General features: G+C 40.4%; 1 protein-coding gene across 1 annotated transcript; it reads left to right on the forward strand.

Moving 5' to 3' along the window:
* The first annotated feature begins 169 nt into the window (after nt 1-169).
* Nucleotides 170-22179, forward strand: si:ch211-127i16.2 (probable flavin-containing monoamine oxidase A). The gene is made up of 12 exons (XM_035535727.1): nt 170-327; nt 421-508; nt 1077-1257; nt 1632-1746; nt 5184-5341; nt 6028-6117; nt 7015-7099; nt 12826-12926; nt 14178-14336; nt 15476-15562; nt 20063-20163; nt 21590-22179. The coding sequence occupies exons 1-12, from the start codon at nt 210-212 to the stop codon at nt 21885-21887; spliced, it is 1581 nt and encodes a 526-aa protein (XP_035391620.1). The 5' UTR covers nt 170-209; the 3' UTR covers nt 21888-22179.
* Nucleotides 22180-22414: the final 235 nt, after the last annotated feature.

Below are 22414 nucleotides of genomic sequence, written 5' to 3' on the forward strand. Positions count from 1 at the left end.
GTCTGTCGGCTTACAGTCTTTAATAGTTATTGTTCAACACACGAATGTAGGAGTTCAAATAGAACGAGGACAAACAGATAACGCCTACCACAGGCTAGTCGAACTTTGCCCTCTAGTTTGTGGCGTTAGCAGTAAAGCATTTAGAGAAATTTGCAGAAAGCTCGCCTGAAGACTACCTTTGGTACACACACCCAGCAGCCGCTTTAGCGATGTCCGAGGAGAGCTGTGATGTTGTTGTAGTTGGCGCGGGGCTGTCAGGGTTCAGTGCGGCTCATCTTCTGAAGAAGAGACAGGAGCAGTGGAAAGTGTTAGTTTTGGAGGGCAAAGGTGTGGTCACTCGAGTATTTTTTGTGAAATATCTGTTTACGTGATATAATGGCGATATGCATGTTTAATACTCATGTTTTTAATCATCGGTAGGCCGCGTAGGAGGACGAACCTTAACGCAGCATCTCCCCGCCGCCCACGGCGAGGACATGTGGGACATGGGAGGTCAGTGGGTGAGCAGGTGAATTGAAATAATCGGCGGTAGCTCACACTACCCTACAAGAACTGGTTCGCTCTATACCTTTGTTTCAAATTAACAAAGACTTTACTTATATATTTTTACTTATATTTTATAATTTTCTACATTTTTATAGTAACTGAGAACCGGAGCACTGGCTCCTCAGCTGGCATTTCAGCGTTCATTCAGTGTTGAATCATCGTTTTGTTTAGATTTTGAAAAGTGAATCAAGGTTGTTTCAACGTCTTAAGATAATACTTTATTGATCCCGAAGGAAATCGCAGCATCACGGTACTGTTCAAATTGTACAAGATAAGGCATGCATTAATCAGAATAAATTAGGGCAGGGTTGAAGATGTGAGTTGTCGGAGTACAAAAATGCAGGGTTGTAGAAATGAGTTACAAACTACAAACGTGCAGTACACATGAACCAGCGGCTAGATGAGAGAAACCTTCACTTTCCGTGAATCACACCAAAATAATTTTAAATGTAGTTTATATTGAATAGGAGTATTAGAGAACATGCTGTCTTTCACCATCACTGTCCTCTTTTGACCTCTTCTTTCTTCAGTTCACAGACTCATGTTATGGAGCTCATACGAGAGCTTGGCTTGGAGGTCTCCCGACAATTCACAGAGGGCAAGAAGATTCACCACATGGGTGGAGCTAATGCTAAAATCAGAACCTACACCTCCAGCATCCCCTCCTTCTCCTTTCTGGCCCTGCTGGACTTCATCCAGTTCCTCTGGAAAGTAATTGAATGCAATTACTTTAGTGTCTCTCTATCTCATGGGGTCATGCTTCACAGATGGCATTAATTTCATATGGGGGAGATGTCAAGCTCTATTCCTTTCTGTAAGAACCAAGACTGTCCTATGAGCAGTGGTGCATTTCAGTATATCTTAACTCTGACACTCAGGTGTACTAATACAAAAACATGAATCAGGAATAGCTGAAATGGCTATCCCTGGATTAGGTCTACATATTATTCTAGAGTTTTACTGCTATAGTGTTTCAAAATGCCATACTTAATGAAATGAATCCCACTTCTTGCTTTTGCCAGTGTGTTTATCCATGCCAGTGTGTTTAAACAATGTTTTATTATGCAATGTATTCTGTTCATCAGATTGAACGTCTGTGTAAGACAGTATCTGTGGAGGATCCTATGACGACACCCAATGCCCAGCAGCTCGACAGCATGACCCTCCAGTCCTTCATGGACAGGAACATCTGGACCACAGGCAAGCCACCAGCTCTAAAGCAGGCAGTGGACAGGAGTGTGAGATCACTCAAGATAACATGGAGGGGAAGGAAAAATGCACATGGTTGTCAAGTTATCTGTAAATTTAGAAAAGTCATGAAAGCTGCTTCCTTTGTGCAGCACAAAGGCATTTATTGCTCAGTACATTTTTTTTCTTTGGCATGAAAGGAAGTGTGGTGCCCCCACACTGTGCTGCCTAAAGGGATGTGTGCTCTTAGTGTGCACTGCAGAAACAGGCAAAAGCTGTGGGTTTTACATATGCTGCTGAAAAACGGGGATAGGAAAAAGCAGTGTTGCATTTATTTAAAAAGTATAAAATATTATACACAGGATAAGATGTAAAATATCCTGTGCCAATCCATTAGAACTTCACATGACAAGCTCTTCTTAGGGGTCATCAGGTAGGCACCTCTGTTTTTTGGAGTTTTACTGAATGAATCCCACAACACCTCCAGAAGGCTCAGCAGTGAGATCTGGTGTCTCAGCCCCACCCTCCTCCCAGGTTACTTTTAATCCAGGCTGCACCTATTTAAGCATAAACCTAAACTGGCCTCCATGGTGCATAAGGCCAGACCCAGCCCTATTAACACCGCATGCTCAGTGCCACCAGTTTCATATGGGCTTTACACTCCTAAGTGCACACAACTGTGCTGACCGCACACAGCCAGTCACTTCCTAAAAATCCATCTTGGCCTCTCCAGGGACTAAGGCCATGCACAGCTGCACTGGCACCGTTAATGTGTACTCAATACCACCAGTTCCACATGGATTTTACCTAATGCATCACCAAGATTTCCACTTTGCTGCAGATCCATATTGACCTCCTTGGTGACTAAAAACATTGGCACCATTAATGCATGGTCAGTGCTACCAGTTCCTCCCCCACCTACCCAGACCTCCATGTTCAGCCACCTCAGCCATTCCACCTTTTATAGTCCATGTCCCCAGCTAATCTCTGCTCTCCTTGTCCACACCTACTTCTAATAATGCCTTCACAGCCATCTAGTTTACAGCCTCTAAAACTGAAATGCACAATCAAGGATGTCGCAGACTTGGGAACAAACCCTTATCTCTACTGGTCTAACACCCATCTCTCCTATTCTTATATGCACTTGGCACCCTTGTTTTCTCACCTCAGCCACCAAATCTGTTTACATCAGATATGTATACAGCGTCAGCATAGGTAACGCAATACACTGGTATACAGTAGTTGTTTTTTTTGTTTTGTTTTGTTTTTTACCTGCATCCACTAGCAACTTCCAGTCTTGTGCTTCACCCCATCTACTGATATTCATAGCCTGCACTTGCTGACCTATATGTTGCCCCAGTGTTAGATTTGTGACTCTAATAACTTTATCACAACTAGGCAGCGTGTTAAGCTCTATGCATTTACTATCAAATAAACACACTAATATGCTAAGCACTAAGCTACCTGTCTCCATGTACATTGTCCCTGTGACAAACTAACCTTACATGTTGAGAAAATATGCATCCTTGCCCACCTAAGATTATCATTTATCTTCTCTAACCACCATTTGGTACATGGCACAGTAGTTGTCAGTGTTGTCATGGCATCCATGTATGCCCTAATTGGAGGGATCCACGAACCATCCAGCAGCGTCTCCCCACCTACAACCCACTTAGAAGCTCTAATTATCACCTACATCACCATCATAAACACTTGCGATGGAATAGTACAACCAGCCATTATTCAATTGTGACCATTTTCCAATTGTTGCCAGGATGTAACATACTCTCCTGTATTAAAACTAAACTTAATATCTTCAAAATAAGCTATAACCAGCCTAGTAATTTTGTCTGGTCCCTGGAAGAATCCAAATATTTTGTGCAAATAAGCGGTTATGTGGCACTGAACCAAATGCTTTAGCTAAATCTAAGAAAACCACATGTAGGTCCCTACCCTCTTTCCTTGCTGGCTGGATCTGATGCCAGATCATACTAATATGCTTCAAACAACCTGCAAACCCTGCCTTTTGTACTGACATGTCAATTCATTTATGCTTTCAAGTATGTGTCCTGTCTCTCTGCTATCATATTAAAAACATAACCCTCCACATTAAGAAGACTTATAGGCTGAAACTCTTCTATACCCACAGAATCTTTCTCTTGTGGAATAAGGATACACCCTGCTCTGCTCTATTCTTTTGGAATAATAACCTTTTCCCAAATTGCAATCATCGTCTTCCACAAAAACTTCAAGACCTCAGATGCATTTTTTGTACACCCAATATGCACTTGATTAGGCGCTGGGGCAGAATCTGTCTTTGCAAAATGCACCACATCTTGAACCTTACTCCTTTTTGGTGGGCTAACATCCATCTGCCACTCTTTCACCTACTGGTGGACTATCTAGAGGCAACTCCAGCTCCTTTGCTTTGCTGTTAATGGTATACACATCATAAAAGTGCTCCTCCAATTCTCCTTTTCCAGCTTTTGAACTCCCAGATTTCTGCTTACTAAAAAGGTCATCACATAATTGAAAGGGTTCTTAAAGAAAGCTGCCCTGGCATGCTCCTTCCTCCCTTTTCCTCACATCCTCTGCTCTCCTCAACACCACCAGCCTCCCTTCAGCTCTTTCTGCAGTGTATTAAGACCCTCCCTTTCACTGCTTTCTAAGAGACCTTAGCTCCTGAGTGAGTCGTCTTCCACCCCTGCTCCCTGCACACTCATGGGGTATTGCATTTATCTGTTTCATCATAGGGTCGATGGGTTGCAAATGATGTTTTAAATAAATATTAGTTGATTTTATGGTTTTTGTGCATTCATATTGGCCCTTCTTCAGCAATTCTGCATAGAAATGTGCACAAGTTTGAATGACCTATGAAGTGTTGCAGGACTGATTTTATGAAATTCATATGACGAATGTTGATGAATCAAATCAAATTTAATTTATTTATATAGTGCTTTTTACGACAGATGGTGCCACAAAGCAACTTTACAAATGTCCAAGTCTGGCTATAGCTGCATGAAAACAAGCGCCAGAGCCTCATTTAAGTATCATTTTCAAACACATTATTTCAAACACATAAGTATTATTATTAAACACACCCTACTTCATCCTGTTGTAGTGCTAGTAAGCCAATAAAATGCAAGCATTAAGAAGATTATGATTAAGATGAACCTACAGAAGAAAATGAATCCATTTGTTAACAAGGCAAAGTTAGAGGTGTCTCATTATCTAATATATACTCAAATTTACACACTCCATCCAGACATGTTTGGATGGTTTAAATACACCAAGGATGATATTGATGAATAAAAGACTTTTGGTAAAGTTTGTGTGTGTTGTTTTATGATCAGATTTGATCATACACAGATTTTATGAATAAGGGACTGTGTGTGTGTGTGTGTGTGTGTGTGTGTGTGTGTGTGTGTGTGTGTGTGCCCCACCTGCAGAGCTAATAGAGGAGATTGGCCTTTGCAGCCGCTCTGTGTTTGGGGTGGAGCCTTCGCAGCTGTCCTTCCTCTATTTCCTAATGTACTCCACTTCAGCAGGGGGCATCATGCGCCTGCTAGAGAGCACGCCGGGATCTGCTCAAGAATTCAAGGTCAAGGTGTGTGTGTGTGTCTCTTGGTTAAGCTAGATGGGACTTTTTAGAAGTGTATTTCATTGAGCTATGTTTGCCTATTAGGTAAATAATTTAAGACTGACTAATAGCAGAAGTCAGCAACATTTCTATTGGACAGTCTTCACGTTTGGTCTTGCCAAATTGATGAGAAATCCTGATTTTGGAAATGTCTTGAAGATGAGTGGCAGATATTAATTTTTAAACAAAATATTTGTGATGTAAACATTTCCAATGATATGAATCAAGCACAATACAAATGAAGCTGAAATCATATTTGGTAAGTTATACAGGGAGTTGCCATAAAATATTTAGGTGCACCTTAAGCAAATTTGTTGTACTCAGCTGAGGCTTAAAATCACTTTAAACGATTCTAACACTAATCAGAGATAATGGGTTTTAAATGGCAGATGATGTATATGTCATACAGACAAAACTGATGAGGTGGGAGAATGCATTAGCCATATTAGTTTTCCCAATACCACTAAATACTCACGTCATATGCCCCTATTTTGTAAGGAGATATTGAGGCTGTGTGTGTGTGTGTGTTTCTGTTTCTGTTTCTGTTTTCCCAGAAGCAGCTGTGAGCTCTTATGATGTGTGGAGGCGTTCTCTGGCATTTCTGTTTCTGTTTGTATGCAGGTGTTCGATGTAATGCTTGTTTTTGTCCACAGGGGGGCACTCAGCAGCTGTCGGAGAGGCTTGCAGAGCAGGTCGGAAAGCACAGTGTGCGTCTAGGCTCGGCTGTGACGGCCATATGGCAGGTAACAACTCCATCAGCGAGGGATGTTGAAAGTACTCACATGAGACAGATAGTTCTGAACTGGGAACAAATTGCTCTGTGTAAGTTTCTATTTGAATGGGGATTTTAGAACAACTAGAGATGCTTTAGCAAAACTGGACATGCTCCTTTTCTTCTATTCATTTATAAATTTTCTCTCTTTCTCTCTGATAGTGTGAGAGAGAGGATGAGAACTTGTCAGAAGTTCTTATGATCTTTATACATTTGGACTGGCTATATTGTGTAACTGTTATGCAACTCCTGCTGAAGATTTGGTGACGTAAAATCTTGAGATCTTCTAAATCCCCTTAATTAATGCTAGACAGAGATGTAACAGCCTTTGTCCTTCTCCATAATAAGGCAGCGTGGATTCAGAGTATTGGAGCTTTTGCCACTGATATCTGGCTAGTTTTCTGGTTTCTCTTCTTAGAGGAAAGTTAAGCTTCGTTGAGCAATCAGTTAGCAAGCATCTTCCTCTCTGTTCTCTGTCTTCTGTCTGTGCATGAATGTAACCTCCTCTTTCTTAATTACTAGTACTTTACAGGGTTTGACAGAGAAGAGGGTGGTCTTAAACAAAAGTTGTCCTCCTTATGTTTGATTAGTGGCCATAACCATACTTTGAGGGGGAGTAGAGTGGCAGGGTTTGCAATGTAGAACAGCCACAAAGAGGTTCTACCTACCCAGGCATATTAATGACCTTACCACCACTATCAGCTTGATGTCTGAGTGGACTAATTAAGTGTGTGTGTGTGTGTGTGTGCATGTGTGTGCACACATGCATATGATGCCTCAACTTTGATTCTCTTTAGGAAGCTTCCCTTGCCGGCAATGAATCGTGTTCAGAATCAGTGAACTGAAAATGTAAGTTTGTTTCTTGCAGAATGAAGACCATGTGGAGGTGAAAACTGCCACAAGCACAATCAACTGCAAGGCTGTGATTGTTACCTGCCCTCCTCACATGGCAGGTTTGTGTGTGTAGTTATATATGTGTATATATTTGTGTTTGTTGCATTTACTTTGATACACACTCCAGGTAGTCTCCTTGCTCACAGAGGCATTGCCACCTGTCCAACTGATTGTCAGCTGTGTTGGTTTCAGGGTGAGGTTTGGAGGCCAGCAGATTGCTCTTAAGGAATTGACATATGGATTTTCTCATGTGATGGAGCTGTGGTTAACAGTCTCCAAAGCAGAGGCAAGCCAACAGCTGTCAGCTGCCTTAAAAATCACAGGATCTGCTGAGATTCAGACACCTGTCAAAATAGAGGGATAAATAATAGAGGCAGCACTGCTTAGAGTCATTGTATGACTCGCTATGTAAAATGCCACTTTTTCCATAAGCTGGAGGAAAGTGGAAAGATGTGTTTTTGAATCTTACTTATTTACAATGCAAGCCATGCAAACAAGTGAAAAAGAAGTTTCATTCTGAATATGCACAGTACACACAGTATGCCACACATCTACACCAGCTGCAGGCCAACAGCCCATATGTTGATTTGTGTCTTGTCTTCTTGAACTCCAGCTTATTAGTAATACTGTTGTACTGATTTTGCTTCACCTTACTAATTCTACAGAGGGGAAAACCACGTTTCCAAATGTTCCACTTTAGATGTTCTCAGGACATAATCTCCTTATTGTCTGCAGCATTTCCAGCCTGGAGCAGACACGTCAGTAAGCAGCCTCAGCTAGCAGAAGACATATATGGAGATAATGATGGGAGTCCTCTGCTATGGCTGCTCTAGAACGAACAGCAACCAAAAAAACCTGACAAATTACAGCTCACCTCTGTTGTCACTTATTCAAGGGTCTTTTTCCCTATTTTTTTTGTAAAGTACACTTACAGCGTTTAACAGATACTCTTGATGAGAATGCCTTACAAAAGTAATTTAATTGTGTCCTTATGCTATATCCTTATCCTTGTATCCTCAGCACAAATAGGTTAGAGTCCACAAATGCCCTAAATCTAGACTGCAAGAGTCAAGTGTCAATGCAACAACCTATAATAAGAGCTACAGTATGATGCTATAAAATACAACACAATTCAAGCCTAATCACTAAACAGGGTATAAGTGAAAATATAACATCATCTTAAAAGTGCCTGATTAGGCTTAATTAAGGTGCTTTTCAAAGTGATTGGGATTTGACAGTTACCAACAAGTAGAAGGGAACAGTTAAATTTTTGGCCTTGTAGACAAGCTTCAGAGATTTAGAATGTTTAAAAGGAAAAGCCTGCTTGTGGCATGATCTGAAAATGACAGCTGGTCATCCACAATTACACCACTGTTTCTTGCATTCTCAGATGGAATGACCAATGAGTTCTCAAAAGAGATGCCAAGATGAATGCAAAGACCTGTTGCTCTATGGAATTGTATCAGAGTATCAGCTAGGTCTTGCTGAGATTCAGTTTCAGATGGTGGGCTGCCATCCATGATGAGACATCAGTCAAACATGCTTAGGTGCAACTAGATTTAGAGGATTTGTTGAGCATCAATGCTGTAAAAATTCATATGAGGAGATTATATCATACAAGGAAATTGTAGCAGTTCCTACGAGGAGAATCCATACAAGGAGATAACATCACCAAGGGTATGAGTATAGACAGAAAAGAGAAGAGGATCCAGAACTGAGCCTCAAGGAACACTGGTGGAGAGTCTACATAGAGGGGATGTGGATTTTTTGGTTATAAATTTAAATCCTTATTCGTGTGAAATTCTTTGCAACTGCTTTAACACATGCATTTGTAATCCAGTCCACAGGGAGCCTGATCCTGTCCAGGTTTTGTTTTTGTTCCTGATCAGGTAACCAAGGGCTACAGCGCAGCTTTGCCAAGGCATGTTGGGTCTGAAACAGACCAAAATCATATTATGATTAGGGGTCCTTGTGGATTATATTGAGAACTTCTGCCTGTTTATCAACATCTCTACTTGCATTTTGTCCCTGTTTCCACTTATCTGTGACATGCATCCCAGACCGGGGAGCTCTGGGGTGTTTACTCTGCTCCATCCATCTTTTATAATGACTAGTGTCTGCTTCTGCCCTCTTCTCCTACATCCAGCTTTGCCTGACTGGCTTGTTAAACCATAGCAAGTTTAAATCATACCAGGTGATGTTTCTGTCAAGGAACTATGCTTCTCTATGTTTAGTTTTTACAGGCATTAAGGACTTGATACCTGGACATGTGTTACATCTATTCAGTGTTGAATCAGCACTGAAAATCTCTTAGTCCATGTTTAGGTGTATTCTTGGTCTAGGAAATATATTTTGCTTGATTGAGTACTTTATATGCTCTTGTGCTGTGCCCTTCCTCAAAGTTTACCTTAACACGCAGTAAAATACAGTAAGTGAAGTAGATACAGTCTGTGTGTGTTTAAGCAGTGGTCTAAAGTACTTGCAGGTGTCCATACAGACACACTTGTCACAGCAGGCTGTGTGTGTCAGAACTGGTTGGTACAGGCAGGAGATGTGGGTATGTTTTCTTTCACTCTTTGTGAAATGTGTGCTGGCTGCATTCTCTGGGCTGCAATATGAGAGTGGGTGTTCAGCTAGCTTCGATTCTTTTTGTGTGTTTCTTGGATCGGTGAGGACCACGTAGGTGATTAGGCAGGAGGCCGTGTGTGTGTGTGTGTGTGTGTGTGTGTGTGTGTGTGTGTGTGTGTGTGTGTGTGTGTGTGTGTGTGCCTGTGTGTAAACCAGCTAATGCCTCCGTGCTTGGCTGTTCGGGGGTGGGGTGAGAGGCTTTGTGGTGTGTGGGTATGTGCTTTCCTGAATGTTCCCGTTTGGGCTATATTTAGCCAGCTTTCCCCTTTTGCTTCCCCAAGCTGCTTTACCTGGCGGCACTGGATCTGCAGCTGTGTGCGATTGGAACTGGTCAGCAGCCGAGTTCACCACGGTTGCTACTGCCACCCCTGCTCTCAACTGGAGCGAAGGAACATCATTAATGACAGCCAGCGAGAGCTTCCCCACAGAAATGCCACTGAGAGTTTTTACTTAAGGTGCTCTTTATACTGTGAGAGGATAGTTAAGCATTGCATTAGCATCTGTTTTTCTGCCACAAACTATTTCAAATGATTTTTCTTCACCTGCAGAGGGCTGGGCAAATATCTAATCAATGCTGAGCTTTAAATAGCACTTTATTAAATTGGTCTTCTTGCCACACATTAAACCATCTTCTCAAGCCATGGGCTTTCAGTACAAACCTAGGCATAAAAGCCCTGAATGTCAGACATTACAGGATTGAGACACTGGGGCTGATTACAGTATGGGCAATTTTTGGGTCATTAAGTAAGTAGCTGCTCTTGTAGTTTTCTTACATCTGTATGAGGAATAGTGTTTTTTATGTGAGGATGAAGCATTTGTCATGTTTCCCCATGGATTGTTCCCTAAAGGACAATCGAGAGGAGTCCTGAAAAAACGTTGATGATGCTTCTGCTCCATTAGCCCAGAGCAATGTAAGCTCAGCCTATCCTGCTGTGCTCTGTCGCCTTGGTAACCTCCGTGATGAAGATGACTAACGGGGATAGAGCGTGAAATGCAGAACACGGTGGATGTGAAAGCGGACGTGGTGGGGGTGGGGTGTGGTGTTGCGAGACGGGCAGTGTCAGCATGAGGCTGCAGCTTCTGTGGCGCAGGAAAATGGCATGTCCGCATGTGGTTGTAGGCGAGCTGGCATAGAAGATGAGTCGCAGTGCTAAGACAAGCAGGCAGGCAGCCTCTGACACTCACCAGCACAGATATGATTGAATACCAAGCAGAACGCGATCACTTTCGGTCCATGTAAGATTTGCATCCTCCACCTTTTACTAATTCTGGCTAAATTAGAATTAAACTAGAATCTCTTGCTTAGTCTGTGAGGTCACAGTGTAGAAACTACATTTTCTTTTTTTTCTTTCTTTATTTTTTTTAAAGTACTAAGATTTTAGAATCAATGGAACATAGAAACAACATGGAAAGGCTTGCAATGTTACCATGGCCTAAAAGATTTGAGAGAGAGTGGGGATCATGCGTTAATGTAGTTTGGATGTAATGCTAAACAGTGTTCCATGTACAATTTGCAAGCAAACTATTTATTCTTGGTCCAGACAGAAGAACATAATTAGTTACATCCGCTTCATATCATGCATTTTTCCTTTCGCTTCCGCGAGAGTGGCATACGTGTTGTTTGAACGGGTTGGAAATGTACATATATTATATGAAGCACAAGTTAACAGATGCAATTAGAGTACATTTTTCTCTTCCAAGCATGCTAAATGCATATGAATGCATATCTTCATGCATATATCCAATCTGTTTTGAATATAATATAAAGCAAGTATTCCATTCATAAAATAATAATGTGTACATACCTTAATCACTACATTGTGTATATAGCAAGGATCTATTTGTTTACAATGCATGATTATTTGTAAATAGTTATATTTTGACTCCTTGGAGATGCTGTTGTTTTGACAGCTGTCTGGATAACCAAAATGTAGAGGACATTATGTGGTACCTCTGATTGATTTAAGGTACATTTAGTGGCAGGCCAAAAGCAACTTGAGATTACTTCTGCTCTTTCATAGATCAGCCAGGGATGTGGTCCTGGATCTCTCTGAAGTTGGTATAATATATCTGAAACAAATGTCAGCTTTCCAGACATATTGCTTCCTGTTTGTCTGCTTATACCTGTGGAGGCACGTGTGTTTCATTTGGGGAGGCGTCTGGACCACGTGTGTTTCCCTTGAGAGGAGCCTGGATCACACGTACATGGCTTTCTCTCCCTCAAGAAAAAGGAGAACCTGACTGGAGAGTTAACACTGTATGCTGAGAATATGTCAACTCATAATTACATATTATTTCCATTTTACATATTTCCATATATTTTTTTAAATAAATAAAGCTCTGCCATTTCACCTGTGCTGAGCTATAAGGGTGTGCGTGTGTGAGTGAGGGCGAAGCACCCACTTTCTCAGCTGCCAGTGCTGCTGTACATAAAGTTATTGAATGGATGTGCCTTAATTATGGCTTTTAAGAAACTATACAAAGAAGTAGTGTTAAATCATAGGGATTCTTTATAGATTGGTAATTTCGTGGAGAGCTAGTCACTTGGAGCATTCGATCCAATTTGCTAGAGTGCTGTTGGATTAGAAAGGACGGGGACTTGGATCGATAAAATGGGTTGATCAAAGTGCTATGAGTTATCTTTTCCAAGGGGTCTCTGTATCCTTATGTTTCTGTTCTCTTTTTGAATTTTCTTCATTTTTGACCTTTATCTGTTTGTTCATCTTAGTCTCTGCATGTTTTCTGTTTCCCCTTCTAGCAATATATATATATATATATATATATATATATATATATATATATATATATATATATATATATATATATATATATATATATATATATATAAAAACTTTCTCTCTGATACTTGCTGCAGCCTTGGTGGTTAAGAGAGAGATGGTTTCATCTTGGTTTGGTTGGTCTGTTTATTTTTCTGAGAATCTCAGTTTTCCTCTTTGATTGTGCCCTCAATGCACCTGCTGTCGCAAAGATGAAATTTCATCTTTTCACTCACACTCTTAAATATTTAAATGCTGAATGTTGATGTTGCTAACTGGGAAGCTTAAATTTCTCATCACCACCACACCCCAATACCCTCACCATGCCCCTCCTCATACCTTCACGGTTGCCTGACAGTGACCTCCTTTACCCTCTGCAGCTAAAATCTATTACAAGCCAGCCCTGCCCATGGAACGCCAGCATCTTACCCAGTGCATGCCTGTTGGTCATATGACCAAGTTTATCATCACTTATCCTACTGTAAGTAACATGTACACGTACAAATATACAGTCTCCCATACCGCTTCCCCTTTTCATGACATATTTTCCCTCATGTCATCTTCTTGCTCAACCTTTTCATTGCTGTCTCTGCTTGCTTCTTCATTCCCACTCTTCTCTTCTTTGTCCCTTTCTCTCCCTTTCGTCTACACCCGTCATCAGTCGGTCCAGCCTGTCTTAATTCCTCTTTCTCTCCCGTCACTCTTCCCTGTCTCTTTGTAATAATCTTATATGATGGTTCTCACTGGCTATTACTCACATTCAATATTGCCATTTTTGGGCCAAGTACTAAACACACTATAAGCATTGCAGATGTTACTAGCGTGCCTGTGCACTATATGTAAACTATTTTATAATAGTATAGTTTTTATAGTTTGATTACATCAGTCTTCATCAAAACTCAATTTTGAACATTTATGAGGCATGTGTATGAATGTTTGCCTAAGAATTAAAAATGCCTTTTTAATCCTCAGGTAAGTTTGGTAAACATTTAAACTTAACAAAATCTATACCTTCCAGATATATAAACTGCTTTAAATGGGTCAAAAAGACAACACATGAGAATTAAATTTGCCTGCAGCAAGCTTCAGTAAAAAATATTTATATTGCTTAAGTTTAACTATCAAATCAATGTTCTAACAAAGTTAGAAAACATTTGTTCAATGTGCTCAAGAAACATTGGTACAGGGATGTTTTGTGAAGCATAAATGCTTAGGTTTATGCAAACTAATGACTTATGTGTACAATAAAAGACAATTACTGATATGTAATTGATATGTGTACTCACTTTAATAGATAACACCACTTACAATTAATAGATCCATCTGCTATAGGTGCATTTTATTTGTTTGCATTTATAGACTGGAGCCCATGTGTTGTCGTCAATCCTCTACCCTACTGGTCATTGTCTCAGCACAGTAATGACATTAGAATGGTAGTGGGTGTTCTCCTGGAGTGTGTGTGTGTATATATATATATGGATATGTTGATAGAGTTTGTACAGTGAATATCACTGCTGTATTAAGAGTTGTCTGCAACTGAAAAATACCTATCCAACAGTGGTCTCATGCTCAGAACCTGACCATTGAAGAGTTAGAGAATAGCTAATAACATAAACTGTGCATGACAACAGATTGGCTACAATCTCTTAATGTAGGAACCTACATGCTGTTTTTAATAAAGTGGTGTGCGTGTGCGTGTGTGTGTGTGTGTGAATTTTTTGTTGTGATGCAGGCCTTTTGGAAACGGAAGGGATTCTCAGGGGAGATTGTCGCACGCCCCTCTGAGGATTGCCCTTTTGGGGTCACCTTCGACGCCACCAGTCACCAAGGGAGTGCAGCGCTGGTGGGGTTTATAGCCGGAGCACAGGGCTCTTCCTGGAATAGCCGGGAGGTGAGAGGCTAAAGAAGAATGAAATAAAGAGGAGGTGAAGAAGTCTGACTGTATGTGTGAGTAAAGGAGAGAGAGACAGCCATTGGTTTTAACAGAGCCCTGAACAACTACTGTGTGAGAGACATTGGAGGCTTAGAAGCATCTGTCCTAACGACTGCTACCTGCAACATGACGTGTTTCGAGCAATTGAAGGATATCACACAGTGAGATATGAAGGTTATGTGGTTGTAGTATTCATGTTTGAACCTCTTATAATGGTTGATTTTCAGTACTTTAAATGTGTTCTTTAGACAAGTTGATCGGTTGCATCTTAGTCATTATCATTATCATTGGAAAAGCACTAAGGCCTCTGAATGTTTTATGAATGAATGTGATTATGCTTCATCTGTCACTTATTGCTCACACACACAGTGTGTAGCACCATACTGTTCAGAAGCAGATGATCCCATCTACGTGGGCTCTTTTGAGGGTAAATGTTGGATAAACATGCTGTCTTCCTGCAGCATGCCAACAAAACAATCCATTATACATGTCTCTTTCCTTGTATCTGGCTCTGTCCTCCTGCTCTCTTATTTAAAATTTAGCAGCAAAATTAAGTTTTATGTCAGACAAGCCCATTTGCTCGTTATGGCTCACATGACATTTCAGACCTGTGTCCCTTTTCCTAATGTTTGGGGATCTTTTATAAGGATCTCCATCATACAGTGCGTGGAGAGATGCTTGCTTTGGATCCCACCCCCATTCCACGCCACCCATCCTCACTCACCCTTCCTGGCTCCTCCTTAGTACTCTTCTGATCATGTCTGACTGTGCATCTAGCTCCAGTTAGCCTCTGAGCTAAAGCTTGGAACACAGCATGCTTCAGCTGTGATCACTGGAATTTCACAGTCTGATAATGTCAGACTTATGTTGTACTACTGCAGCAGCAGGTGCGAAGCCTGATTTTGTTGACATCATTGGTGAGGGGGTGGAAGTTATCTTCACTGATCAGTCGGGACCCCAGCGCTCAGAAGTGCATTTTTATTCAGACGGCCTCTCCACAATTTTTTTCCCTTCCACTCTGATACCAGCACACCCCTATCACAAATTGCTGTACAGAGATACCTAAAAATGAGTGTTCTATTCTTGCTTTTGTTCAGCTGGTGGAGAGGAAAGATGCTGTCATTGCTAGCTTGGTGAAGTACCTGGGCCTTGAGGCAGCCTCCTACATTCACTACGAGGAGAAAGTAAGTGGTGAATTTGGCTTGTTGCACCACTTGTAAGTGGTAAATTTGACAGTTTGAGTCATCACCCACTCTACAGGGTCACGATCTGTCTTTAAACCCCATTTTCTCAATGCCTGTATTAATCGGTAGACTGTGATACTGCCCTGAACGTTTATTTGACAAAAGTCCTCTTGGGATCCATTTAAAACAAGCTTTAATGCTTGGGTCAAAGCTTTAGCTACCCAACTCCATGATAAATGCATGGACTAACTTTTCTGCATTATGTGAGGAGAGTATGTTCCTAATCTTTGCAATCTTCCTGAGGTGGAGAGAGGCAGTCCTAGAAAAATTATTTACAAGAGCTTCGAATAAGAGACTGGGATCCATAATCACTCCAAGATCTTTAACTGTTAGAGAAAATGTGATTGGGAGACCATTGAGGTTCATTGAGTAATTAGAGAGCGAGGACCTAGTTGTCTATGCACCTAATAGAAGAATCTCTGTTTTGTCAGGATTAAGTGAGAGAAAGTCTTATCATCCAGGGCCTGATGTCCTCAATAATACTAATTTGAGATATGTCCTCTGGTTTGGCTGAGACATATAGCTGAGTATCATCAGCGTCGCAGTGGAAACTAGCACAGTGTTTAGTATAATGTATAATTTGTGTTGGGGAGGACTGAGATTATCAGATTAGCCATGTGGCTGTGCAAAGCTTTGCTAGGCCTGCCTCTGATATGCCTGAGCCTCATGAATGTCTCAGCACGTGAAATCACTCTGTGGTGCAAGTTTATCATCTCCAGTGTGAAGTCGGGAGGAGAGAAAGATCCTGTTAAAGACAGCCAGAGTTCGTCACCTCACTGCAAACACCCTGTGGTCTCTGTCTGCGCTTGAAATTTGCCAGGACTGTCAGGAAGCAATGGAGCTGGTGCTGCCTTCATCTCTAACATGACAAAACTGTGGTGAATAATGTAAAAACTGAAAAAAAGGAAAGGTCTTTAAAAAGATATTGTGTACCTGAATGTGTACCACTGCCCATCTGAGGCAAATGATTATTTATTCCTATGAGAATTTAAAAAATTAAAAAACTCCAGGACAAGAACATAAACAATAAACCAAATCATTCTGTCAACTTTATTTTTGGGATTTACAACAACATTTTCAAATTTTTACATTGTCTAAAGAGGAGTGTATATAATATAAAAGTACTTTTTGTGGGTCAAATGCATATATTTGTATCTCAAATAGGTTATACAACTCTAGATTATTTCTGTGTATCTAGCGGTAGCCATGGAGATGACTAGGCCTATTCATTTGTTTGTTAATGAACTTGATCTTTCTCTGGCACAGAAAAAGTATGATGACCAAGTCATGTGCTTATGTTGGGACTGGCATACTTTAATTGTGAGGCATTTATCTGATGTTTGAACTATGGCTCAAAATAAGTAAAATAACATTTACTTGTGTGTGTTTTGTAGAGTTCCATAGTGTTTCTGAAATGTATTAGGTGGAGGGCAGGCATGAACTATAAAGTTGGAAGGCTGTCAGAATTCTTATCTGCAACTTGGAAGCACTGTTTTGAGAGAACGTTCACATTCAGTACCTCTTCTTTCCTGGTGAACATGACAACCAGACACAACTAAGTTTGCTACATTAGTTTTGGTGCAGTAGCAGTAATATTACATTTAACAATTCATTTTTGAGGTAAATTTTTGTCAGTCATGCACTCTGCAGAGAAGAGGTATATTTGTGGCATTTAGCTGATACTTTTATCCAAAGCAACTTACAATTATTTCTGAATACAACTTGAGCAATTGACAGTTAAGGGCCTTGCTCAGGGAGCCTATAGTGGCAACTTAGCAGTGGTTGGGTTTGAACTATAAATCTTCCAATTACAAGTCAAGTGCTTTAACCGCTGCGCTACCACTGTCAAAGTTGCTCAGGTTTGGAAATCAAAAGTCCCCATAGTTTTGTTCCAAATGCCTGAATTTATAAATTAATTTAAATCTTTTATAAATGAATTTAAATGAATTTTATAAATGAATTTAAATCAACAGGTATTAATTAGCCAAGTCAACTGGATAATGCAGAATCCTGGCAGGACTTTATGAATCTGAAATTCTTTACACACCTCTGCTGCGGAATTCTTTGCTTTTAAATTTGAATGCCTGAGGCAAATTTGTAGACTTACCTAAGCAATGAAATACATAGCCATAGAATGTCCAGATGGTTTTCTGTATGATAAATCAGATCAGAATAAGAGTGCATAACTGTCTACTGGGCCATTCACTGCCAAATCATTGCAGCATCACATTCCAAATCTATAAACTGTTGAATAAAGAAGTGACATTAAAAATGTGACACTAGTATAATTTTTAGCAAACTTCATTATTCATCTTCCTAAATATATAGAATTTCAGTTCATAATCTTTGATCAGTATGAACAGTAGGAAGAGCAAATTAATTAGAAATCTCATTAGAATGTCACATTAGACACAGAGTATCTCCATATAGCTGAGGAAGTAACCTCATCAGAAATGCATTTGCTAAGACCCACACAGGAGGAATCAGATTTTAATGAAAGGATTTCTGCAGTGTTACGTGGCAACTCTGCTCTTGTCTGTTTGGAAGGAATGCACAGATAGTCTTCTGCCATTACTCAAAGAAGCACAAATTCACATAATTTTTTAGAGCTAAATTGTATGTAACATTGTCATTACATTCTTAATTGGTCTAAATAGAATCAATCAGAATCTCATCTTATGTGGTTAATTAAAATTCTGAAATGTGTACAAATGGATTGTCTACAAGAGCTAAAGATGATAACCTGTCTAATAAGGTTCCATTTTCTTTAATATGTTGCCTACCTAAAGAGCTTCTTGTATAAGCTGTGGGAGGAAACAGCTCTTTAGTTGTGACATACCCATGACTTAACTGTTATTTTACCAGTTAGTTGTCTCTGACTGTGTTTCATGTAGAAGTGAAACCCTCAGTTCTGAAAAAGCAGTTGTTGACACTCTGGGACAATAAATCAGTTCAACTCTTATTCTGGTGTGCAGAAGTCAGGTAGTTGTTAAACAGTCTGCTATTGTCTCTATTTCAGAGGCCAATAGCTGAGCTCAAAGTGTTTAATACGAGCCCACTGAAGAGGCAACACAGAACTAACAATAAGTGTCTGTCAGTAATGTGTATACAGATAAAACATGTATCAGCAGACATACACAGCTGATGGCCCTCTGGATTTTCACCAATCTGTAGGTTCTAATTGTTTACAGATAAAAATTAGAAAGCAGCTTTACTGTAAAAGTGCCTAGGTATCAATTGTCATACTCTAATTAAAGTGCACAAATGAAAGTACTCTTAACAGACTCATAATTTGTTAATTATGTATGAGGCTAGATGTTTACTGGAATCTTAAATAATTATGATGTGTTCATTCCCAGTAAATCTTATATTTGTTATAACATTACAAGCATATTAAAGCCTTATAAATAAAGGAAACATGTTACTATGGAACGCCAAAGAAAAACAAATCCTACAGTCCTTGCAGACATATCACATAAAGAAAAATCACAGAGTGCAATCATACCTCCCTTGAAGTTAACTGTTAATGTTCAGTACTCCATTCTCTCAGATCTTTGCAGTAGTATGAACAGGAATGGCTGTTTGGCTTTTTCCAAGATAAAGGCACTCATAATTTTTCTACCATGTGGGTAATGAATCAGTGTGAATGGTGCTGTGCTGTAAAGTAATCTAGTGTCAGGTGTCAAGTCCACTGAAGAGATCTTGGATAGTAGTGTAGGTGCAGGAATGTTGTTGTCGCTGAAGGTTTTCCAGTTGTGTTGCACCCTCCTATCAAATCAAACAGCTCAACGTAAATCCCAATATTGTAATACCTGATTTCTTTTTCAAAAAAGGAGCTTCAGTTTAAAAGGAGACCATACAGACTGTGCACCCAGTTTAGCTATCTTATGAAGGCCAGATTAGAGGTCATAATACAGAATAGTTTAGCATGTTTTGATTCTTTCTTTGCTTAGACTCTGCCCAAGTTCTCATTCCAGGTTAGCACCTATGTTTTGCATTCACCTTTTTATATACATTCCTATACATATTCACCCGGTGTTGTGTTTATGGTGCTTGTGTATTGTTGGCTACATTAGTGTGCGTTGTTATTGTTGTATTATACACCTGTTTCCCATTAAACGCACTTAACCCTTACGTATGTGTGCGTTTTGCTGACTCTACATTAGTGTACTAGTTGTTCACATCCCTGCTTAGACCAAAGCATACCAGTGACTGCGTAACACCAGCAGCACGAGAGTGTGAGGTATAATTTCATATAAACCTAGCAACATGTCAGTGTGAGGTATGGTTTTATATAAACAATTCAGACAGATCACAGTAGAAATCTCACTGCAGTCTAATTATTTTAGGTTCATTATTAGATTTATTCAAGGTACAGAATGGAATTGATCTTTTGTGTAACTTATCTGAGTGCTTGTGTGTGTGTTGTGATGGCTGCAGGACTGGTCCAAAGAGGAGTACAGTGGAGGATGTCCTGTGAATGTCATGGTACCAGGCATGCTAACATACTACCATGCGGGGCTCCGAAAGCCTTGTGGCAGGTATAGCAAAGCACTGTTATAACCAAGCAAAAACAAACTCTCCTATATCTCTCTTTAATTATAGGGCATACCCATTCTCAGCTTTGGGCATGACCTCTGACCCTCTCTCTGCCTTCACTTGTTAGCACAGGGCATACATGAGTGTGCATTTGGAATAATAAGTGTTATTTAAGGAGCAAGGAGTGTGCGTGCATGTGCACATGCACACATGCTGTGTTTACCTAATCCTGTACAAGGCCTCAAAACAATGAACCAGAGGTCAACGGGAATGCTTCCACATGGAAAGATGTCAAATAACCCATTTGTAATGGGATCCGTTAGGTGATTGTCATGATTGAACCTGCAGCTATGAAGGAAGCAGAGAGGGAGGGGCAGCCATTTGGGTGGGTGGAGGTATGGGTAATCCATTTCCTTAATAGAATTAAATTCTCAGGGGAGGAGAATGTTCTCATCAAATGAAAGAAGGTTAAGGATGTAAAAGCTCCCCGCTCTGGCTGCACTGTGTTTACCTACTGAGAGGAACTGGTAATCTGTCCTTGACCTGTTTATGGACGTTTGAGGTAGGCTGCCACAAGAAGCAAATGGAGCTCTTCAAACACATTGAATCTCCTTCCACAATGCTCCAAATGTCACATATTCTTAATAGATGCAAATAATTAAAACAAACAGCCTAGAGGATGAATCAAAGAGAAAGATTCTGTATCGTGGTGCTCATCTGGTGTTTGATGTAACCCAGAGGAACGGAGCCCACTCAAATCCACATATAGCTAGACCAAAGGTGAAAGCCAGTATAGGTACTAAAAGATTTATTTAAAAAAAGTCAAACTCACGCCTGGGGTGGTTCAGGCACAGCTAAGTCTGACACATCCATAAAGCCCAAAGAATAAATAACAAGTATGGAAAGCCTTAGAACCAAAATAATAATAAAAACAAAATGCTACAGCAAGTCGTTTTTGATTTATGTGGCCAGTCTTGCCGTCTGTGTTCATGTTGTTTACATATTTTATAGATCAAGTCTTGGTCATTTTGTCTGGCTCAGTGAACAGTATGAATATAAACATGTTAATAATTCTGCAGTATGACACTGAACTTGTGCAGCGCCAGCATATACGTTACCATTGCATACTGCTGAAAACCTTTAATAAAAGATGGAATTACATATTCAGAGTAGGTTGGCATTAAAGTGGCTTCATAGTGCTTTATCTTCCTCTTATACTGATGAGCATTTCTGAAACTGAGAAATTGAAAACTGCAAGCTATTTTTCCACTTTGACAGACACTTGAATATAGTCAACGCAAAGCAATTGTATTAAACTATATACTGACATCTCTCATATGCACTGAAAGTTGTTTTGAATGATGTTTAACATATATGAATGTGATGATTGGGAAATAGAGCCCTAAGTCCTCCCTTCTCCACCTCCAGGATTTATTGGGCTGGGACGGAGACAGCTACCCAGTGGTGCGGGTACCTCAGCGGGGCAGTTCAGGCTGGCCAGCGAGCTGCCGTGGAGGTCTTGGCGGCGGAGTGTCCCTCTGTGCTTTCTGAGAGTGAACTCCAGAAAGTGAGGGCGGACATGAATCGGGCTCCTCAGGCATTGCAGCACTTAACTGGAGTGTCAAGCCACAGAGCTTCCCACTTCCGACTCTTCCTGTATCTGGCTGTGATGGTGCTTACAGTGGGGAGTGTCTTGTGGCTTGTGCCAGAATATGGCCAGTATTGATCGGCTGGGTTTTGTTTCTAATTCATAGGCAGAACTGAGGAATAGTGGGATCTTGAGAGACACATTAGCTTTCCTTTTGTACCCCACAAGTGCCTATTATCATTAAATTCATAATCTGATTTTAAAGTATATCTTAAAAGATAACATTTTTGAGCAGTGTCTCCCCTTCCATTTTAAGAAGCTGTTTTTTAATTGTTGCATTAGTACAAACTTTGTACTATTTGAAGTTGTATTTGGCAAAAGACCCTACATTTGATGTGATTTGTGTTTCTTTATGAGCACAAAAACCCAACCTTGGATGTCAGATTGAAAGCAGCTGCAATCTGCTAAAGTCTGTTTTAGTGTGAAGTGAAGTCTTTTGTATCTCCCTTAGCCCTGTGGCCCTCAATGTACTTAACTTGGAAAACAGAAGAGTAGTTCTGAGTTCTGGGCTGAATTTGCTTGGCAACTCTGCCTTTGTGACTTTGGTGTAGGCATTGAGAGAAAAGAATCTCCAAATGGTGGAAAAGCTTAAGCCCTGCTCTCGT

This window comes from Electrophorus electricus, chromosome 17 (assembly GCF_013358815.1).
Source record: "Electrophorus electricus isolate fEleEle1 chromosome 17, fEleEle1.pri, whole genome shotgun sequence".
NCBI classification, from domain to species: Eukaryota; Metazoa; Chordata; class Actinopteri; order Gymnotiformes; family Gymnotidae; genus Electrophorus; species Electrophorus electricus.

Bases quoted from the DNA above. Each gene is read 5' to 3' on its own strand.
- si:ch211-127i16.2 (XM_035535727.1), top strand. From the start codon at position 210: ATGTCCGAGGAGAGCTGTGATGTTGTTGTAGTTGGCGCGGGGCTGTCA. The intron at 328-420 runs GTGTGGTCACTC...AATCATCGGTAG, and splicing joins GTTAGTTTTGGAGGGCAAAG to GCCGCGTAGGAGGACGAACC. The intron at 14,337-15,475 runs GTGAGAGGCTAA...GCTTTTGTTCAG, and splicing joins CTTCCTGGAATAGCCGGGAG to CTGGTGGAGAGGAAAGATGC.